The sequence below is a fragment of the Lissotriton helveticus genome, chromosome 6 (genome assembly GCF_964261635.1).
Source record: "Lissotriton helveticus chromosome 6, aLisHel1.1, whole genome shotgun sequence".
Classification (NCBI taxonomy): domain Eukaryota; kingdom Metazoa; phylum Chordata; class Amphibia; order Caudata; family Salamandridae; genus Lissotriton; species Lissotriton helveticus.
Window position 1 is genome coordinate 214963007 of NC_136067.1, and position 23599 is coordinate 214986605.

The 23599-nt window shown below is 47.1% G+C and overlaps 1 protein-coding gene across 1 annotated transcript in view; it reads left to right on the forward strand.

The window, feature by feature from the left end:
• The window catches only part of CDC5L (cell division cycle 5 like), a 253054-nt gene that overhangs the window by 50504 nt on the left and 178951 nt on the right, over window positions 1-23599 (forward strand). Inside the window, exons 2-5 of the mRNA XM_078647614.1 lie at window positions 6484-6587; window positions 15715-15876; window positions 16934-17061; window positions 20536-20635. Coding sequence (XP_078503740.1) covers window positions 6484-6587; window positions 15715-15876; window positions 16934-17061; window positions 20536-20635 — 494 coding nt within the window. The remainder of the gene's footprint in view (window positions 1-6483; window positions 6588-15714; window positions 15877-16933; window positions 17062-20535; window positions 20636-23599) is intronic.

Genomic DNA, 23599 nt, shown 5'->3' on the forward strand with positions numbered 1-23599 from the left:
CCACCACCCCCACCACATCCACCACCCCCACCACATCCACCACCCCCACCACATCCACCACCCCCACCATATCCACCACCCCCACCATATCCACCACCCCCACCATATCCACCACCCCCACCACATCCACCACCCCCACCACGTCCACCACCACCACCACTTCCACCACTACCACCATGTCAACCACCATGTCCACCACCACCACGTCCACCACCACCACGTCCACCACCACCACCACGTCCACCACCACCACCACGTCCACCACCACCACGTCCACCACCACCACGTCCACCACCACCACGTCCACCACCACCACGTCCTCCACCACGCCCTCCACGTCCACCACCACACCCACCTACAGCACCACCACCCCGTCCGCCACGGCTACCATCACGGCCACCACAACGTCCACCACGTCCACCACCACCACGTCCACCACCACGAGGCCACCTCACTCTATCTGTCGCCCTCACTCTATCTGTCGCCCTCACTCTATCTGTCGCCCTCACTCTATCTGTCGCCCTCACTCTATCTGTCGCCCTCACTCTATCTGTCGCCCTCACTCTATCTGTCGCCCTCACTCTATCTGTCGCCCTCACTCTATCTGTCGCCCTCACTCTATCTGTCGCCCTCACTCTGTCGCCCTCACTCTGTCGCCCTCACTCTATCTATCTGTCGCCCTCACTCTATCTATCTGTCGCCCTCACTCTATCTATCTGTCGCCCTCACTCTATCTCTCTGTCGCCCTCACTCTATCTCTCTGTCGCCCTCACTCTATCTCTCTGTCGCCCTCACTCTATCTCTCTGTCGCCCTCACTCTATCTCTCTGTCGCCCTCACTCTATCTCTCTGTCGCCCTCACTCTATCTCTCTGTCGCCCTCACTCTATCTCTCTGTCGCCCTCACTCTATCTCTGTCGCCCTCACTCTATCTCTCTGTCGCCCTCACTCTATCTCTCTGTCGCCCTCACTCTATCTCTCTGTCGCCCTCACTCTATCTCTCTGTCGCCCTCACTCTATCTCTCTGTCGCCCTCACTCTATCTCTCTGTCGCCCTCACTCTATCTCTCTGTCGCCCTCACTCTATCTCTCTGTCGCCCTCACTCTATCTCTCTGTCGCCCTCACTCTATCTCTCTGTCGCCCTCACTCTATCTCTCTGTCGCCCTCACTCTATCTCTCTGTCGCCCTCACTCTATCTCTCTGTCGCCCTCACTCTATCTCTCTGTCGCCCTCACTCTATCTCTCTGTCGCCCTCACTCTATCTCTCTGTCGCCCTCACTCTATCTCTCTGTCGCCCTCACTCTATCTCTCTGTCGCCCTCACTCTATCTCTCTGTCGCCCTCACTCTATCTATCGCATCACCACAGCATCACCACAGCATCACTCAGCGCCACCACAGCATCACTCAGCGCCACCACAGCATCACTCGGCGCCACCACAGCATCACTCGGCGCCACCACAGCATCACTCGGCGCCACCACAACATCACTCGGCGCCACCACAACATCACTCGGCGCCACCACAACATCACTCGGCGCCACCACAACATCACTCGGCGCCACCACAACATCACTCGGCGCCACCACAACATCACTCAGCGCCACCACAACATCACTCAGCGCCACCACAACATCACTCAGCGCCACCACAACATCACTCAGCGCCACCACAACATCACTCAGCGCCACCACAACATCACTCAGCGCCACCACAACATCACTCAGCGCCACCACAACATCACTCAGCGCCACCACAACATCACTCAGCGCCACCACAACATCACTCAGCGCCACCTCAGCATCAATCTGTGCAACCATTCAACAACAACTGGTTCAAATATGTTCTCTCAATCTTTCAAGCTTTATTACAAATGTCACAAAAATATGTTAATATTTCACTTCTGTTCTTCGATTTTCGTGACCATAAAATACACTGAACATAATCTTCACAAAAGTTAGTTACAAAAGTTTAAGCTATTGCCATTATAAATTACAATAGCTTTTATTTAAGTATTAATTATTTAAAAAAATTAAAGCTGTTGTTATTTGTATTATCAATACATCTAAGTCACGTAAATACAACACATATTGCATTACAATTTGTACACCAAAATGACATCCTGGACCCATCTCAAAATGGGTTCAGACTGGGACACAGCACAGAGTCTGCACTGTTGGCTACTACCGAATATATCCGAGAGATCCTTGATGCCGGTCAGAGTGCAGCGCTGATCTTGCTTGATCTCAGCGCTCCCTTTGACACGGTGTCGCACGGGATCCTGCTCTGCCGCCTGGAGGAATTTGGGATTAGGGAGTGTGCCCTGGAATGGTTTCGGTCATTTCTTCAGGACAGATCTTTTAGGGTTTCCGCCCCTCCTTTCCTATCCAAGTCTCACCGTATTGGTCAGGATGTCCCACAGGGCTCAGCGCTTAGTCCGTCCCTTTTTAATCTTTATGTGCAGCCGCTTGCTACGATCGGCAGAGAGTGGGGCTTGACGCTGGTATCATACGCTGATGATACTCAGCTGGTCGTCACTCTCTCTGAGAGTCCATCTGTCGACGCTATAAGATTTAGGGACGGAATAGCTACAGTCGCTCACTGGATGACCAACAACTGTCTCCAGTTGAATGCCGGTAAGACAGAGATTCTGCTGCTGGGGAAGAACACGACCCTGTGGAACGAACACTGGTGGCCTCCCTCCTTAGGTCTGATGCCTGCTCCTAAAGCCTCAGTGAAAAATTTGGGTGTCTGGATGGATTCCACATTGGGCCTCCAGACCCACACCAGGAGAGTGGCAGCGACTTGTGTAGGCCTATTAAGGAGCCTTCGTCCCATCTTGGGCTTCTTTGAACCCGCAATGCGTCAGCTTGTGGTGCAAGCTATCATCCTGTCACGCTTAGACTACGCCAGTGTCTTACTGCTAGGTGCCAACAAATCTGAAGTAGCCCGCTTTCAGAGAGTTCAGAACTCAGCTGCTAGGACCCTGGTTGGTCTTCCCCGAAGATGTTCTGTCAGAGCTACGATTAAAAAATTGCGCTGGCTCCCAGTGGAATCTCGCATTAAATTTAAGACACTGTGCCTGGCATTCAAAATCCTTAAATTTCAGAGCCCGGCCATTTTGCGCCCTCTTTTGACTCCCTATGTCCCACACCGTAATTTACGCTCCCTCGGTCAGCACCTTGCAGTCATCCCTAAGAGCAGGCTCTGCCGAATGGGTGGACGCTCTTTTCGGGTGCTGGGAGCCAGGCTCTGGAATTCCCTTCCGGTCGCCATCCGTGGTATCGAGAATCTGCTTGCTTTTCGTAAAGCCGTGAAGACCTTCCTGTTCTCCCCCTCCTAGGCCTTTCCGTGCTTGGCACGCTCCATCTACTTCACCCTCACTGTTCGCTAGCGCCGGGACGCCTCTTTGCTGGGGCAGCTGTCGCGCTCTTACAAACTAATAATAATAACATAACATTACAAATGCTATAGGTGTCACATTTGCGAAAGTTAAAACTATTGGCATTGTAAATGACAAAGCTATTAATTTCCCTATTTTCAAAACCAACACATAAATAAAAAATGTGTCATTTACAATACCAATAGCTCAAACTTTCCTAATGCGAGCCCTATTGGATTTCAAATGCTTGTTTCTCATTTAATGTGGTTTTTGTACTTCCTGCATTCTGATTTGAGTTGGTCAAGGAGGATTGTGTACGGATTGTTTCGCCAGAGTCTTTTTGTCTTCTTTCAGCATACTGTACCATCCCGAGTTAGATGTAGAGTGTCCTGCACAACAAAAGTACAGACTCTAGGGAACAGTTGGATCTCACACCTCCCCAGAAGTCAAGTTGGTTAGCATGGTCCTCCGGTTCAAGGCAAAGCTTTACGAACTGGGATGACCACTGCATAATTGAAGTTTTAAAAATACAAGCTGTGAGAACAAGGTGTGTATTACATGGTATGGTTATGTGACCTCACCATGTAACACACTACTAACACCTTTTGGACTAGAAGGTTTAGTTTGTTATAGCTTAACTCAACCCTGGGTAGCTGTGGCTCTGAGCAGTCCGGCTTACACAAAGGAACATATGTAAAGCATTTAAATAGCAACAAAACAATTGAAAAAGAGAAATACTTGACACTCAAGAAATCTGACGCCAATTTATATAAATAGAGTAATTTCTATTAATTTATGGACACCAAAATGAAAAAGATCCACATGAGGATTCAGAAGATATAGATTTTACAAGAAACAATAAGACTTTTCACTTAGCCGCATTGGCAAATTGATCCAGTTTGACTCTTGGGAACTTTTTCAAGAAAAACTGTCAGAGTAGAATGCAGTTACGTGGAGTTACTTTGGGCAAATAACTCTGGCATAGTGTCCGCCAAGGGAACCAGCAATGTCCAACAAAATAGCTTCCTCCTTAAGAAAAGCAGTCCTCAGTCCAGTTTCAGTCAGTGGCCCCTTGCCATTGGCTTTTATGGAGTGGTCCTGATGCAAGGGATGCTGAAGATGCTGCGCAGTTGACTTGGGCCTTCCTGGGGCTACTACTCGGTCCATGGTCCCGGTGAGGCGATTCTGGTTGTAGGGGGTCAACGCCCCTTGATGTACCCTCAGGGTCAACAGAAAAGTATAGTCACCACTAGGTGACCCTTCACCTGGCATAGCGGTTAGAGCTGGTTCATTCTTTTGGCGAAAGCTCTCCTTCTGGATGACTTGCTGCACTCCAACGACTCTTCAGCAGACTTGGGTGCAACTATTGAGCATGGGTCCTGGTCTCTTAGGCTGCACAGCGGCGAGGAGCATTGGCCCGATGTTCTGGGCTCCTAGCTCGCCCCATCAGGTTTCTTTAGCTTTTGTAGTCCTGTGCTGCGAACAGGAACTCAGCCAACTGACTCTTGGAGTTTCTGCTTGTAGCTGTGCTTGAGTGACGACTTCTCCACGAGCAGGACACAGCAGGCACAGTCCCTTCCTTTGCTAGCCCAAGTAGCAGCAGGTGCAGTTCAGGCTCTTTGCTGCTTCTAAGGTCAGCAGGACTTTTTTTGTCCTCGTCTTCCATTCAAGCAAGACCTGAGTTCTCGTGCAAGGGGTGCCCCTTTTATGCTCAGAAAGTGCCCTTTAGAAGGTCTTGCTAAAGGAACAAATGATGGACGAATTGCTGAACAATGCATACATTAATCCCAGTCACAAAGATCTGGGTTTAATCCGTTGTTCTTTTGCTCACCACGCATTCCCAGTTTGGACCCAGCTATATGCAAATCAGTCTTGACCCTGCTCCTCATAGGAACAGTCCAGCCCGAAATGCCACATTCTGTCCCTGACGCCAACAAGTCTACCCGAACAAAAGAGCAGCACGCTCGAGTGTGATCACCATTTATACTTCAAACATGGCATCACCTCTGAAGCACTCCTTTTGAGATAACGCCCCATATGACTTCCTTCAGGAGGACATAACGCCTCCTCCTCCAATGGCAGGCCTCTAATGTTACCTAGCCTGAGAACAGTTTACACGTCTTCCTAGCCAGGCAGAAGGCTGTCTCTTGGCCAGCTTTAATAAATAGCCACTGGAAAATCTGGGCAAGAGAGTACCAATTTTCTAAAAGTTGTAGGTAGCAACAATTTACATCAATTTCGACTTAGGCATAAAGTTGGGCTTAGTGTAATGAGTTGTTTAATGCCTTGAAATACAAACTTTGGTAGTCCCATTCAGAAGTTAGCACAGCTGAGACTTCAGTGCGTTGTGCTGTACTCGCCAACGGGGCTACCAATATCTCATCCAGTAAAATTGACAATTGTGAATTTTTTCGTGCTGGAACATGTTAAAGCACTTATTCTACTTTTCCAATATGCTGAATCCTGCCTTAGGACTGGTGACTTGCACATATTAAAACAGGAGTTTGGGCTTTGGCATTGATTAAAATGGCAAAGTCAGGGTAGCAGTTTTAATCTGCCCTTTAAGTCTGCAGTGGCAGTCTGGGAGCCATATTTTACTTTGCCTCATTCCGGGTGAGACAATAAGTGCTGCAATCCCTGAGGGGGGCCCTCTAACATACATGCCCTGCAGCATAGACTAGGGACTTAAAAGTAAGTTAACTTGTGCCAATTGGGTATGAGACAATCAAACACACTTTTTAAGGTTCAGAGCAGTGGCACTGAGATCTGGTTAGCAGGCCTTGTGCACTCTGAGTCAATAAACCAGCAGCATCTCTCCAAAACTTTGGGTGTAACCATACAAAAAGAGACATTTTCCCTACACTAGCCCTGTATGCAAAAAACCTTTGGAATATTAATAGTCCCAAAGTCAGCATTAAAATAAGTTATACATTTTTTAATCAGAGGATGGGACCTGCGATCCGGGCAGGGGCATTTGTCTGGTGCAGCCCTGATTTAAGATGCAGAAGTGCTTTGATGCTTTGATAATGTTGTGTTATTTATTAATACAGATGCAATAAACTAAACTCTTCTAAAAGATGATTAAAACACATGCTTTCTTTTTCAGGATGAAATTCTCAAAGCAGCTGTAATGAAATATGGGAAAAACCAGTGGTCTCGTATTGCGTCACTTCTACATCGAAAATCTGCGAAGCAATGCAAAGCCCGATGGTATATCTTTATCATACATCGTTACAAAAAGGCAGCAATTTATGTTCTTGAGTAAATGACTTATGGGCTGCCATTGGAAGTTAATCTATAAGATTATATTTACTTTTGTAAAAGTATTCTTCTTGCATGCCTAAGCCTAGAGTCTGTAGGACTGATCACATTTGTCTGTGCACGTACTTGTTGGTTGCTAAGAATTGTAGTCCTACATGTCACACAAGTATAGGGGTTCTTTGTAAATTCTGTTGTGTCAAATTGTTTTTAAGTCTTGCCTAAGACAGCATATGTGCTGTTGTGAGTCCTTGTAAGCGTACAGTGGGCTTACCATTTGGTGGCTTTGTCATCGTAAGCTTCCGTAAGCTCTCATTCCTCTTCTTGTCTTTGTCTCCCCCTGACACATGGATACATTACTTATGCTTTCCACTGTTTTTTTCCTTCAAGAGTTACTTTTTGTTTAAGCATTCCACAAAAGTGCATGTGTTTTCCATCTGTTTTACTAGTGTACTTTTCACCCCTTCATGTTCCTTTTTCTCACCCTCCAACAGTTGCTATTCTTGCTTCTCCCTGGCCATCTTCTCTTGCTGTTCCTGCGATCCCACAACCCCATTGTCTCTTTGCTTGCCAGAACCTCCTATGGCCATCTTTGTTTCGCTTGCTGTCCCATCCCCTCATGCCCACCATCTTTAGCTTGCTCTTCCTGCCCACCCTCTGTTGTCAGCTCGCTCTCCCAGTCCCCCGCCATCCATTGTAATCTTTTTCTCTTAGCCCTTCCTGCTAGCCCTCTTTGGTCTGCCCACCCTCTGCTTTTCAGTAGCCTCTCCACTCCTACTTGTCCTCTGCTTGCTGACCCACTCCCTCCCGCTTGTACTCTGCAGTCTGCTTGCTCCCCTAGGCCCTCCCTCCCACCTCTTGTTGTCCATGTTTCCCAATACCATCTGACCCTCTGTTGACTGTGTGCTCCTCCATTCCCTCACTTTCTGCTGTCAATGTGTTACCTCATTGTCTCCTTTGCTGCCATCGTGCCTTGGCCCTCAATCCACAACCTTAGTTTTTTATTTTATTTAAAAGTAATACACATTAGCACTGGCTGAGTCATAGAACAGTGCACTGCATCTCTGCTTCTGTACAGCAATGCTAAAAATTGTTTCCAAGGCCAAAAGCTCCCATAGGCAATAACTGTTGGCTTTGCCAATGCTTGTTTAAGCCTGTCCACTTATGGATCCTCCTGTTAGTTAACCATGAAACAAAGCAGCTTGCAAGTCGAGGGTGCTGGTGTTGTATGGAAACCAGATTGTGGTTTGCTGTAAAAATGGATAAAGTGAAGAATGAATAAGCTCTGGCAAAGCTAGTAGACTAAGTTTTTTGTTGCTTGGGGGATTATGTAGTAGTTGGGTGACTTTATGGTTGTTGGACCCAGTTGTCCTAGAAAGAAAATACCATAGTGATGTTCCTGTTGGGAAAAAAACATATGAAGATAGGAATAGGTACCCTTTCTTAAACCGACTGCATTAGTAGAACTAAGCTGCACCCTCACAGAAGAGTTTTATAAAAAAAAGTCGGAAGATGAAGCCTTTATTGAAAAGGGTGCACTTAAAATGAACACCTTACATTCTATGGGTATTCCTTGGCCAGAAATCTCCCCTGCCGACTGCTGTGAAGGAAACTTGCCTCATGGATTTTGCTCCAGTCTGGTAACAGATTGGTCCTTGTACTGTCTGTAGAGGGGACATTGCTGGGACAGGTTAAGAAAAACAAATCCTGTTGGTTAGATGTCTGGTCTCATGGTAGCACTGATTGTCTTTACTGTTCACGTTTTCTGCACAACCAAGAGGGTGCCCTAGTGTTTACTAAAGCAAAAAAAAATTAGAGTGTAGGAAGTGTCCCTTTTTGCATAGTTGCCCCTCATGATTTGCCTGATGTTTGATGCTTCTTGACTTAGTGTGCCTTGGGCTCCTGCTATTAAGGTACCCAGGACATGTCTTCTTTCCACAAAACTGTACATTTGCTCCCACATTGGCACTCGTCTGACCTACATATAAGTCCAATGTAAAAGTTGCCAGGGGCACCAAGGGCCTTGTAGTCATAGAAAGTCTCTGAGGTCTGAAGCATATATTTTGCCACTCTGAGACTCCTTCCCTGGCCCCTACACACTGCCAGTGCAGTCTGTGTGCTAGGGGAGAATCTAAAACTACAATTCGACATGGCACACATCCCTGTGTCCCATGCCTACCAAAACACTGAATGTGGCATTGGTCAGTCACCCCTCTAGCAGGGCTTACAGACCTAGGGCAGGGTGCACTAAACCACAGGTGAGGGCACAGTGGCGTGAGTCCTGGGCCCCTACAGTGCCTGCACCATTTACAGGTATTTTAAGTGCAGTAATGCAATTTTAAACCATGGCCTGGGAGTTTGGCACCCCGAACTCACAGCTCCATGATGGCTTTACTGAAGACTGAAAAGTTTAGTATCAAACGTCTTAGCCCATTAAACCCACACTGATGTCAGTGTTGGATTTAATTCCAAATGCACTCAGTTTTCCTTTCAGCAGATTAGAGGCTAGCGTTTTTCTTTTCCTATCATGTGTTGGTGGGAGGTGGTTACTTGCATGCTAGTACTGATCATTGGCTGTGCCGAAGGCAAGCCCATCTGTGTGTATCCTTGCTGAGACTGCACAGATAGGCAGGAACGTAGTGCCCGATCAGTTGCACCTTAAAGGCTTTGACGTAAAGTGCATTGACATAGAGTGTTACAGAGTATAGTGGCGTAGAGTGCAGTGGTAATGAGTGCAGTGACATTGACTTTAGAAGCGTACAATGCAGCAACATAGCGTTGCAGGGTGGAGTGTCGCGTTGCAGGCTGGAGTGTCGCGTTGCAGGGTGGGGTGTCGCGTTGCAGGGTGGGGTGTCGCGTTGCAGGTTGGGGTGTCGCGTTGCAGGGTGGGGTGTCGCGTTGCAGGGTGGGGTGTCGCGTTGCAGGGTGGGGTGTCGCGTTGCAGGGTGGGGTGTCGCGTTGCAGGGTGGGGTGTCGTGTTGCAGGGTGGGGTGTCGCGTTGCAGGGTGGGGTGTCGCGTTGCAGGGTGGGGTGTCGCGTTGCAGGGTGGAGTGTCGCGTTGCAGGGTGGAGTGTCGCGTCGCAGGGTGGAGTGTCGCGTCGCAGGGTGGAGTGTCGCGTCGCAGGGTGGAGTGTCGCGTCGCAGGGTGGAGTGTCGCGTCGCAGGGTGGAGTGTCGCGTCGCAGGGTGGAGTGTCGCGTCGCAGGGTGGAGTGTCGCGTCGCGATGCAGAAGGCAGTGGCGCAGAGTAGAGCCGAGTGGTGTAGAGTATAGTAATGTGGCATAGAGTGGTGTAGAGTATAGTAATGTGGCATAGAGTCCAGTGCCGTAGTGTGGACCCCAACACCACATCCCTCCTGGACAACCTCCACAACATTGGACTCCGCCAGATCGTTACCGAGCCCACGCACTCAGCAGGACACACCCTCGACCCCCTCTTCACTACAGGAAACTCCATCACCTTCAGCCACACCACCGAACTCCCATGGACCGACCATCGTTGCGTCCACTTCACCTTCAGAACACCCACCATCCACAGACACCAGCACCTGCTTCCACAAAGAAACTGGACCAAAATCTCCGATGACCAGCTCACCTCCTCCCTCAACAACTCCACCCCAACCATCGCGGAAAACGATGACCCCAACACCGCAGCCCGAACCCTGCATAGATGGATCTCGGACAGCACCAACACCATAGCCCCCCTCAAGAAAAACAACAATACCCGTGCCAAGAAAGCCAGATGGTTTACCACCGAACTTCGAGAGTCCAGGCGCACATGCCGTCGCCTCGAAAAGGCCTGGAGAAACACCAAATCCACAGAAGCCCACAACAACTTCAGAGCCGCCACCAACGCCCACCATCAACTCATCAGAGAAACGAGGAAAAAAGCGATTGAAGACAGAATCTCCACCCACACACACAACAGCAAGGAACTCTTCAGCATCATCAAGGAGTTCGCCCAACCCACCAGCGAGTCTACCGACATCCCTCCCTCACAAGACCTCTGCGACAAACTCAGCATCTTTTTCCACCACAAAATCAAGAGCATCTACGACAACTTCGACGAAGACAACCAACACACTGAACCCTCACCAACCACCCCCGACACCCGGAAACCAGCGATTGATGACTGGACAGCCCTCACCACCGAAGACACACTGAAGATAATGAAGTCAATCCACTCAGGGGCCCCCATGGACCCCTGCCCCCACCACATCTTCAACAGAGCCGCCAACACCATCGCACCCATCCTCCGCCAAACCATCAACCGCTCCCTGGCGACCGCCTCATTCCCCGACGACTGGAAACACGCCGAGGTCAACCCCCTCCTAAAGAAACCCTCAGCGGACCCCACCGACCTCAAAAACTACAGACCCATCTCCCTGCTCCCGTTCCCAGCGAAAGTCATCGAGAAAGCCATCAACAGCCAACTCGCCACATTCATTGAAGAACACAACATCCTCGACTCCTCCCAATCCGGCTTCAGAAAAAACCACAGTACGGAAACCGCCCTCCTCGCCGCAACAGACGACATCCGCACCTTACTGGACAAAGGAGAAACAGTAGCCCTCATCCTCCTCGACCTATCAGCGGCGTTCGACACAGTCTCCCACCGCACCCTAATACGCAGACTCTACGATGCAGGAATCCAGGACAAGGCCCTCGACTGGATCTGCTCCTTCCTCTCCAGCAGGACGCAGCGGGTCAGACTCCCCCCTTTCCTCTCGGACCCCACACCTATCACCTGCGGAGTCCCCCAGGGCTCCTCCCTCAGCCCGACGCTCTTCAACATCTACATGGCTCCACTTGCCCCCATCGTCAGAACCTACGGACTCAACATCGTGTCATATGCAGACGACACCCAGCTCATCCTCTCCCTATCCAACGAGCCCAACACCGCCAGACGCAACTTTCGAGAAGGCATGGAAGCCGTCGCCAAATGGATGAAAAACAGCTGCCTACAACTAAACACCAACAAAACAGAAGTACTCATCATGGGCCCAAACCCCGACGCCTGGAGTGACACCTGGTGGCCCACCGCCCTCGGAAACCCTCCAACCCCCACAGACCACGCACGCAACCTGGGAATCATCCTGGACTCTGAGCTCAAAATGGACCGCCAGATCAACTCTGTCTCATCCTCCTGCTTCCACACCCTCCGCCTCCTTCGTAAGACCTTCAAATGGATCCCCCTCGAACACCGAAAGACAGTCACTCACGCCCTGGTCACCAGCAGACTCGACTACGGCAACGCACTCTACGCCGGAATAAACAAAAACCTCATCTGCAAGCTACAGAACATCCAGAACGCCGCCGCAAGACTGGTCCTCAACCTGCCAAAACACTGCCACATCTCCCAGCACCTGCGCACACTCCACTGGCTCCCCGTCGAGGCGAGAATCACCTTTAAGATGCTCACCCACGCACACAAGGCCCTCCACGGCACCGGACCAGCATACCTGAACAGCCGACTCAAATTCCACGCACCCCAAAGGACCCTACGATCAGCCCAGCTTTCCTACGCTGTGGTCCCCCGCACCAGAAAGACCAGATCGGGAGGCCGCTCCTTCTCCTTCCTCGCGGCCAAAGCATGGAACGCCCTTCCGCTCCACCTCAGACAGACAACATCGCTCCCCATCTTCACAAGAAACCTCAAAACATGGCTCTTCGACAGACCCCCTCCTTGATGGAATGGAACCTGCACCCCCCCCAACCCCCCCAACCCTAGCGCCTTGAGACCCTTACGGGTGAGTAGTCGCGCTTTAACAAACTCCTGATTGATTGATTGGAGTAGAGTAGCTTAGAGCTCAGTGGGAGAGTACAGTGTTGCAGAGTTGGGTGTCAAAGTGCAGGGGTGGAGAGTAGCATAGTGAGCTGGAGCATAGAGTACATTGATGTAGAGTACATTGGCATAGAGTGCTGTGGTTAAGAGTAGAGTGCCGTGAAGTGCGAATGGCATAGAGTGGAGTGGCGTAGAGTGCAGTGGCGTAGAGTATATTGTTTCAGAGTAGAGTAAGGTGGTGTAGAGTGCAGTGGTGCAGAGTAGATTAGAGTGGCGTACAGTGGATTGGCGTAGAGTGAAGGGCATAGAGTTGAGTGTTACAGACTAAAGTGCAATGGCGTAGAGTGTATTGGCCTAGAATGTTGTGGCATAGAGTGCTATGTTGCAGAGTGGCATAGAGTGGAGTTGTGCAGAGTAGATTGGTGTGACCTAGACTGGAGTGGTGTAAAGTGCAGTGGCACAGAGTGCAGTGGTGTAGTGTTGAAGAGTGCATTGGCGTGGAGTTACACAGGGTAGTATATAGAGGTGTAGAGTCAAGTGATGGTATGCATGGACAACAACATTTCAATTGAAATGACTATAGCATTTGCACCGACCTACAGTTTTACTTATACAACTATACAGTGAAGAAATCTCATCATCTAGTGTAATGATTTGTTAGAACATATTAAAGTTTGAACACACTTCAGAAATAATAAAACGTGCTAATTCTGCCATATTGAGAAATACTTACACAATTCATTTGTTATTGTGTGCTAGAAACAATCTTTCCTACCCCCTAGTATCCAGCAAGACTGTCACATAAATCCTCTCTATTTGTAGTATGAAAAAGAAAAGCAAACAAGCTTCCTCGGTAGACAGAGCCTGACATTTGACCTCTGTCTTTGAATGAACAGCAAATGTGATGAGATAAGAACAATATTTACAGGCCTGTTTACAGAAAGGGAGCAGTCGGAAGGATACTGTAAATAAGGTTTGGCCAACGGTATGCGTACAAACTCAAGCTGGACAACCTTAAACAAATAAAGCCAGCAAAGGGAAAGCAAGAGGATGTGAGTTACAAACCACAAAGCCAATGGCAAGCAACAGTCCGAATGCATTCCTAGGTCAACGTTCTGAATATCCCCAAGATATCTTTAGCAAACCAGACAGCTGTGCTGTCTGATAGGCTGCGACTTAAAAATAGTGTCCGTTTCCACTCAAGTCACTGATCAGAGTGCACACTGGTTGATAATGGTTGAAAGTTTACAGTCTAGGAGTAAAAAAAATCCCTTTAATTTAACTTCATGTTTTTTGAGGGGGCACATATAGTGGTATACATTGACTGGATTCCTTTCTTGGCCAAGAGCCCATCAGCAGAGTAGTCCTGTTTTGTTTAAAATAAACCTTAAGGTGAACCTTAATAAATGTTCCCAAAAATCTTAAAGTGTGTGAAGATAATTGGAGATATCAATAGTAACTGGAGGCTGCATCCACTTTACTGGTTACTTATTTTCCTATTTCTTCGACTGCCTAAAAGCTCCTTCTGCAATTGTTCATATTGCACAGCATTTGTGTGAAGTGCGACATGAGAACTACTTCTGTCGCAAGCATATAAGACCCATCGATTCACTGTGCACATCAGGGAACACCCCTGGTTGCAAGTATAAATATCTGCAATCCATTCTTTATTTCAACAATCTTTTACACTTCACCTGCAAGTCTGACTATATATTTGTTCCAGACCTGTTCAATTGACAGCAATTAAATTACTGGATCTTGATGCTGTAATACTGATCGCAATATCAATATTGTGTGCCAATGTGTGATTGTGTGTTTGTAAATGTCTTATCCCTTTTCTGTGGAAGGCTTTATAGAGATTAGAAAATAAACAACTATATAAAACCATAGAGAACAACCACATATTGTATTCTTCGCAGTGAGTCTTGAACAGCAGAGATCCTACACTTATGGCAGTTATTGACTCTATTAGGATCATATTGGTTATAGGCTGCCCAGCGATGCTGGTGTTAATAAATCTGTCTGCTGCCTTCGATACAGTCCCCCATCCCATCCTCATTCAGGGACTGTATAATATAGGTGTGCGTGTGGAAGCCCTCGCCTTGTTAAGGGATTTCCTGGAAGAGAGAATCCATGTGGTTGCAATCCATCCTTTAAATCTAGATCAGTCATAAATAGCTGGGGGGTGGGGGTGGGGTGGGGGAGTACTTCAAGGGTCTTCCCTTAGCCCAACCGTTTTTAATATTTATCTGGCCCTCTTTGCGAAGATTGTGAAATTCTGCTTGTTTAAAAGAATACCTTGTCAAATGACTCCCAACTGGTGATTTTAATAGGGCAAGACCCTGGAGCCTCCAAAGCCAGATGTATTGACTGTATGAGGAAAGTTTACTGATTTGATGACTTAACGTAGGGAAGACTGACATCCTCCTGTTTGGGAAGGTGAGGAATTGTGGGCAGAGGACTGGTGGCGGAAAGAGGTTGGTACTGCCCCTTGTTTAGAGAGAGTGGTAAAAAATGTGGGATTTTTGGTTGACAATGCCGGAACAGGTAACTTCCACTTGCGGTACCTGTTTCAGCATCTTACAGCTCCTCAGGAGAGTTTTCCCCTGATTCCCAGATGCTCACGAGTCACCTGAATTATGGCAAAGCACTTCTTGTAGCTGCGAACAAGAGTTTCCTGTCCGAACTGCAGGTGGCACAAAATACAGCAGCCCGCTTAGTCTGAAAACTTTCTCATGGCTTTCCTTCTGAACCCACGTTAGGAGCCCTACATTGGCTAACCGTAAGGAAGCGCCATTTGTTCAAAGTTAGATGGCATACACACAGAGCATTATTTGGGAATAGCCCTGCATACCTTCACACAAGGCTCTCAGGGTACCTTCCGAGTAGAAATCTGCGGTCTTCAGACAAAGCACCACTAACCCCATGACCCATACATACAGCCCGATACAGGGGTCCTTGATTTTCATATTTAGCCCCCTTTCCTTGGACAGGCTACTTCTTCAAAATGGCTCCTGTCTGATTTTTGAAAGGTTTGAAAAACTGCTTAAAACCTAGTAACATCTGCTGTCTTACCCTCAGATTTCTGTGTCAGCGCCAGGATTACTCCTCTGGGAATGAAACATGCTTTTTACAAGCATAGATAACATATTTGTGTTTAAATAATAAAAAAATAAAAAATAAAAAAAAAAGCATTACGGTTATGTTTGCTGAAGAGGTATCTGGGATTATAGATTTTGTTTGCCATTCCGTTCAGTGGCTCCTAAATATGTGTTGTTCCTGTCTGTTTCATGCAGGTACGAATGGCTGGATCCAAGCATCAAAAAGACAGAATGGTCACGTGAAGAGGAGGAAAAACTACTGCACCTGGCCAAGCTGATGCCAACACAGTGGAGGACCATAGCTCCAATTATTGGAAGGACGGCAGCTCAGTGTTTGGAGCATTACGAGTTCTTGCTGTAAGTAAACAGTTGTATTAATGTCAAAGAATCCGTAGAAGCCTGCATGGAGTACACTTTTCTGTACAATGCTTTCCAGTGTCTGCTATTTAGGAGTCGGAGATTGTATGTTGTAAGGTGCTGCAAAGCTGAAGGCCACCAACTTGTGGCTTTCTACTGCTGATCCAAGTCTGGTGTTGGCGAGTCATGGGGCAATATGTCACAGGCACTAATTCTAGAAAGGAATACATATTCGGATATTTTCTGAAGGCAAATTGCTTTACAGTTTTTGTTTTAGATCCCTTGGGGTGTCAGATAACTTCTCCAGTTGGGGGAGCGTGTGTCACTCACATATGCACACCAAGTTAGATCTCGGCTGTTCAAGTGAGTAAAAAATACTGTTTCTGCCTATGTTTTCATGTATAATGTTACATTTGATGTATAATTAAATGACAGGAACAAGTACACCATCCAGAGTTTGCAAAGGTCAAAAAGGATGTGAACTGAAATGATCAGATCATAATGGCAGTAGAAGACACATGACATTGAGGCCACACAGACTATGGAGACTTTTGGTATCTTTCCTGCAGGGATCTTCACTATAAAATGGGTTTATTTAAGGTATTTGGCTTGGTCTGGGGATGCTAGTATTTTCACAGTCTTATCTCTGGCACCCATTGTCTAGCACAGTTTGGGAGTAGAGGAATTGCTAACAGCTCATATTAACGCAAACGCTTGTGGTTGCTTCCAAAACCTTTTTCAGATTACATGTCTGTAGTGAAATGGAATTGTATCCCAAAGAAAGTTTCTTGCCAAATAGTGCCATTCCTATTAGTTGACGCGAGGAAAGACCAGCCCTTAGATTGAGATGGTATGCCTATGTAGTATTTCCTCTTGCGAGCAATTTGGGCTTATTTAGTTTTTGTAATATTCTGTGCCAAAGATTCTCTTTAATGTGTTTTAAGGAACTGTGTGATAAGTGTACCGCTGAACACATTCCCCACTCTTCTTTTTTCAAAGCTACAGCTTGTTACTGTATTGTTGACATCTGTGATTTTTTCCCCCTGAATTTTGTTAGAGATAAAGCTGCACAGAGAGATAATGAGGAAGAAACGGCTGATGACCCTCGGAAACTTAAGCCAGGAGAAATTGATCCAAATCCTGAAACAAAACCTGCTAGGCCAGACCCAGTTGATATGGATGAAGGTGAATGACTGTTTTCAGGTTCTAAATCCCGAGCTTGATTAAATACAATTTCAGGAATTTGGTTATCATGCAGTATGTGTATTCAGATGGATTAAATATTGTTCAAATTTCAAATTAAAAGTTATTTTCTATTTTGAAATATGTTCTGATGTCAAGATCTTTGTTCAAAGGACTGTGCAATATCAGAATTGTTAAAAGGTTTAGACTGAATGCATTTTAGCAATCCTTCATAAACTTATTTGGAAGCATTGAATGTCTTTGTTTTTTCTCAATGCTCAACATTTCTTTTGTTTAAAGTAAGAGCTTTATGAAAAGTTATCTGAGGAAAAGGGGTAGAGGCTGGTACTGCAAGGACTCCCAGAATTGTCAGTAACAAGGAAAATTGTGATATTTATGGGCATATTTATATTTCTGCATTCTGTACTTATGGCAACTGTTTTTAATCATTCAAATCCACTCTGTCTTTCTGCTTAGAATGGAAGGCAGCGGCACAGAGTGGATGGAATTTCTTTTCCTTTGAATAAACTTGGCGTTATCTCAGTTCCTGCTTTGACCTCTTCTTTTTTCGCATCCCAACTTCACACTGGCGATGAGGGTGGGGTCCTCTATGGGTGCAGGTTCATTTTTATTGGCAGAAGATTGCATATTTCTTACAACGAGCTCAGGGGAGAAACGTCATCATGAAAGGATTGTCAAGGGAAAAACTGTGAATGTGGCACATTGCTGGCCTATGGTGATTTTTTTCTGTGTGGGATTCTACTCTTAAATCACACCATGAAACTATTTTAGTTCTCATTAGAATTTCTCACCATTTGCTTGTGCTTCAAAGACAACTACTTTCAACATTTTGATTGTTTTCTAACATTTTATTTCTTCAAATAGTTTTATCTTATATATAGAACACTTTTTTCTGGAATGCTGTCGAGGCATAGCTCGCAGTTTAGATGCCAATTGTCTGATTTGTGTTCAGAAATCTTATGGTCTGATAGTCTGTCTGAATAGCTTTTTGAATTACCTAAACATAATGCTGCTGCATGTAGGGATTGCAATGAAGTTTGCATTTGTATATAGTATATTCAGCTGTTGGATATCAGGTTGTCACAGCGCTAGGAAGCCCTTCTGGGTAGCCCTGCACTCAAGAAATCCTCATTAATAGACTAAATGAAAGCCAGTGCCTTGTGATAATGTCAATGTACGTTTATTTCTGACTAACCTTGTAAGCAAAAACATAGAACTAATTCATTTGCATCTGACAGAATGTATATGGTGTAGGACAGCCCTGCACCACTTTCTCTCTAGAACGGAGGATAGGAGGTTGACATTTGCATCTCAGGTGAGCACCTACCCGCCTTTGGTCATTCTTCAGTGCCTTAACATTTTGTCTCTCTTTTCCGCTTGGACTGAGGTTGGCACAGAGAGATATATTGACTTCCAATGAGGTTTTGACAAACTGAATACCTTTCAAATTGGAAAGTTCAGCTTTTGTTGTCATCTGATTGAGTGCTAAGAACCTTGGCTGTCGTGAACCATCTTTGAAAGACTTACGTGGACAAAGAGACTAATGTAGGTGCTGAGGATGAGCAGGACTTCTATGATGCTTGTGTGTCAATTGAGCAGCCTGGTACTGATCTTGTTGGTTGAAATGGCTTTGATAATTTGAGTTTACATCTTAGTTCATCCTACTGGGGAAGTTTTACACTTGAATCTAATGTACTTTGCAATGCAGATTCTGAATTTGAAGCTGAATCCTCCTTTTCCTTTGATACTCTCGAGTCTCCATGTTGAAATCAGTCCATTTGATCTTACAAGGTATTCTAGATCTAGGGTTAGCTTGCTTCTAGTAACAATTTTTGCCAATTCATCACTTTGCATCAAGAAAAGTATGAAGCTGCAACATACATAGTTTTTGTTTTCCATGACGGATGGCTTCAGGCACAGGTCGCCCTGATGCTCTGCCAGACCAAAGCTCAAGAAATTTGATTTTTCCTATAGAGTAAAAGCTGTATACCTCACCCAGAGTTCCTTTTGGAAGGACCACCTCCACGGCCTTGCTAAAGACCTTATATATAAATACATAAATATACATCTGTCCGCCTAGGATGAAAGGATGTCTCGCTCACTTTTATCTGATGCACATTGCCAGTCTCAATATTTTCACATGATCTATGATCTTGCAGCATGTGACATTGTACATTATGCATTCCTCTACAGATATTTGTGACTAGACTTTTACAACCAAATGCAGAGAAAAATTAGCTTGCTGGGTTAGGCATACTATCTGATTAGGACTCATGCACACAAGGAACATATGGAACACAAACACCAGTGAAAATAATTGATTTATTGGGACTAGATGTAGGCAGCTGAAGTGCACAGGGTATTTCTGGCCAGTTTGGCCCAGAAATTTGCAGCCTTATTCATTCTTTCCTTATTAGCATAGTCTGTAATCATGAAGCAGAGTGACACTGCTTGCAAATATTGTGGCGCCACTCTCCAAACGGAACTTCAGAAAAAGCAAAAACTCCTTCTGGTACCCTTCCCCAGTTGACACCCTTGTGGAAGAAAATCATCTCCAGTAAGTGGGTGTTGGAGACAAAAGCTCTCAATCAGTCATCCGTTTTAAAAGCCTTTGGATTTGTTGTCAACACAACAGAAGCTATCATCAGTTGATCATCCATATCAGGCAGGGCTGATAGGTTACTGGCCGAGTGCATTTATTGCAGGGATGTGTGTTTGACCCCGCAGCTGCTGCTTTGCATCCTGGTGTATCCCCCAGGTCGATAAAATGAGTGTAACTGATTTGGGTAACAATGAGCATGTTATTTAGTGCCAAGAAACCCTCTGTTGAACTTGGCCATTACGTTAGTAATTCAAAAAGTTAATGGTTTCTGAGGAAAGGGGCAATAAAGAATTTACCACTTCAAATGTACTCGATTTTTTTTTCTGGTAGACTTCAAAGTATCAGAAAATAAAGTCACAGAATCATTAGCATGAGGCCAGTAAGAAAATTAATTTGCAAAGAACAATTTAAGAAATACGTGATAGAAACAGTATCACCAGTACTTGGAAAAAGGCGACCATATGCTCTGGTAAGTTGGCTGGATTGTATTGGGTGTTATTTAATGGCACTCTATAGTAAATTATCCTCAACCAAGATGTCCATAAGTCTATTCAACTACAGGGAAAGCAGAAACGAAATCAGTTTATATGATGTTCCCTTAAATATTTGTATAGTAGCAACATGTCCAGTCAAACTATTTGTTTAGCATCTGATGCCTCCACAATGTTATTACTAAAACAGTTACTGACTACATGTTCGTTTACTTTTGGCAGAGAGGGAGGTCTCTCCAGTTTTATCTATTCCATACAACCTTCTGAAGAGGCATTCCACTTCATTAGTATCATATGTATTTGTGCTTTCATTTGTATTTGTTCCTTGTGTGAAATAGCAATATGCTGTGTGTGTTTTGGCAGATGAACTTGAGATGCTTTCTGAAGCTCGTGCTCGTCTAGCTAACACTCAGGGAAAGAAGGCAAAGAGGAAAGCGAGAGAAAAGCAGCTTGAGGAAGCAAGGTGGGTTCTTTATAGACGGGTAACTACTTTTATGTACCTGTGCTCTTTTTCTTAAATGTTTAGATACTGGTTTCCTGTTCTCTCTTTCCTTGTCTCTTTATCAAGCTATGGGAATGTGATTGGGTAGGCACAATTTGATTTTGAGAGGTGAAGCTCCAAATTGGGTAAGACTATATTGATGAAAAACAATTCATGCTGATAAAGTTATTTTAGGTTAACATGTTGTAATCTTGGTCTCTATATCCCCCTCTAGACATAAGTTACTTATAACATTTGATAAATTAGCAAGCTTTCAGTGATGCAATAAGTGGAATCGTAGGTATGCAGGAATACTTCCAACCTGAGCAGTTTAAAATATCTGAAATTTCAAGTAATCACCCACTAGGTAATTTTTGACTTAACATTGTTTACCTCACTACAGTGACTAATGGACACCATTTTTGTGTCATAACTTTCTGTTGAATCATGCAATTGTTCCATCTGTTTGATTGCTCGTGTTTTTTTATTTCATGCAGTATATGGGCAGAATTCATATTATGAATGTTTGCTACTGTTCATTGACCACGGTATATACTAGTTTAGGCAGTTAGTAAGTCTCAGTGTATGTCTGTAATTTAATGCCCCTATAAATTCATTTGTGGTGTTATTTAAATTAATTTGATAGTTTTTGTCTAAGTTGCACCCTCATTTTGTTTTAAATAACATAAGGGGCGTGGCCAAGATGGTGGCGTGGTAGGACGCGCTTTTCTCGGCTCCTGCCCCCACCTGCCCCGACAGGCATAGCCTGGCGTTTACAGGGTACAAATAGCTTGAGGTGACTCCGGGTCCTGGCCAGGAATGTACTGGACCCGAATTGAGCCTGAAAGCCTGTCTGGGAGCGGGTGCCCCACAGAGACCGCGGAGAGACCGATCCGGCCTCCCCAGGACATGGAGGCTCCGGCATCTTGGACCATCGAGGCCAGATACTCCTCTCCTGGTCACCCCGGACCCAGCGACTCGCCAGGTAACCCTCCCCCAGCACCGGGACAACCATCCGGAACACGACGCCCCGGTAGGGCCGGAACCGGGGCTGTGAGTAAGGCCCGCTCTGCCCCCAGAGCTACAGAGGGCGGGGAACACCTGCCTTGGGAACCCCCGGACGCCCTAGTGGAACTCACCGGGAGAGACGCAAGATACGCTGCCGGGCACGGGTGGAGCGCTGCTTGCGGCCTTGTGGCTTTGCAGATGCACCAGGCCGCGCAGATCCCCGGCCTGGAGTGGGAGGTGAGCCCGCCACAGCAGCACAGAACGCGGCCTAGGTGAGGCTGCAGCTTTAGAGGCAGGGCCCGACACCAACCCCGATCGCCTGCACTAAACCCCCCCCCCCCCCCCCCCCTGGTCACCACGCCTTTTGCACACTGACCCCCCACAACTGATCGGGCCGTCGACCACGTGGTGTGGGGCTTGGTGGGCCCGGAATAGTTGGCAGAGGATCCACGGCGGAGGCGAGTCTCCGGAAGAGCCGGTGGAGAGGACATCCCTGGAGCCTTGCGGGAGCCCCAGAGCACAAGGTGAGGGACACGTATACCTCAGGCCGGGGCCGGTGTAGCTGCGGGACTTGGTGGATTAGCGGCGGAGGAGGACAACCACTGGGGGAAGAACTCTAGCCAAACCCCACCACTCCCCGGCTAGTGACTGCTTGGGCATTGTGCGGGACTTGAGGCGCATTGCAGCGGCAGGGGCGCCCTTATAAGTATGCCTGCATCATCCCTCCCCTGATCCACGGTGGAGCGCTGTGGACCTCCCTTCTCCCCTTGCTCTGGACTGAAGCACCAAATTTGACCCCATGGGCTTTCACGGAGGCAATGACCCAGGCGTCACCATTGCTTGTCACAGCGGACTCCCCCCAGCAGACCCACAAGGAGACCCGCGTGCAGGACCATAATGCGGTAGCGCAGCCATAGTGGTTGGAGAGCCGGCCGTTCCGGATGACCAGCGTCGCAAGTGCTTAACGTTGTAGGGGGAAGATCGTGGTGAGACCACACCTACTCGGCTGAATTCAGCGCCCCGGCCTAAGACTCCAATTGGCGGATTTTCATGACCATTGGGGCGGCACACTGACTCCCTGATAGCACACCGGCAGCCGCTTGAGAGGGGAGAGGGAGCATGTCCAAATCCAGGAATAGCAAGGTGAAACCCCTAAAAGACCTCTTCGGCCGCTCAGTCAATCCCCAACATGGCTACCGCGTGCCCGAGGCCTCGAGACATCCTACGAATGCTGGAGATGAACCCATCACAAAGGCTTTCCTAGAGTCGCTGTTTCTCACTCTTAGGGAAGATATCCAATTGGTGAAAAACAAATTTGCCGCAGAGATCAAAGAAATTCGCCGGGTTGTTGACGGTGTTTGAGAGCGAGTGGCCACCCTGAACTGACCATGCTCCAGCAGGAGGTAATCCGGCTGCAGGACCAGAACGTGGACATCCAGCCCCACATGGAAGATCTTGAAAATCAATGCCGAAGGCGCAACATCCGGATCCGTGGCGTAAAAACCTCAGACGACACTCTCGATCTGTTCACTTTCACTAACAACCTCTTTCGGTACATACTGGGGGATTCTCACGAGGCTGACATTGTTCTGGACAGAGCACACAGGGTGGGGCCGCCCCGAGGCCCCAACGCTTCACCGGAAGACATCCTGGTGTGCGTCCAAGACTTTAAAACCAAGGAGTCCATCCTCACCAAAGCAAGGGCTCTCCATTCCAGGGACACTCCCCAGTGCTGTACCAAGACTTGGCCCTGATCATGCTACATCGGCGCCGGCAATTTCGCCACATACCTGAACATCTCCGGCAGCAGGGGATCTCGTACTCCTGGGGCATCCATTTCACCTTATCTTTCGTTACAATGGCAAACTTAATCAGCTCTGCTCTTTAGTGGACACTTGCCGCCTGCTCGGCCTGGCGACACCAGGCGAAGAAGACTGC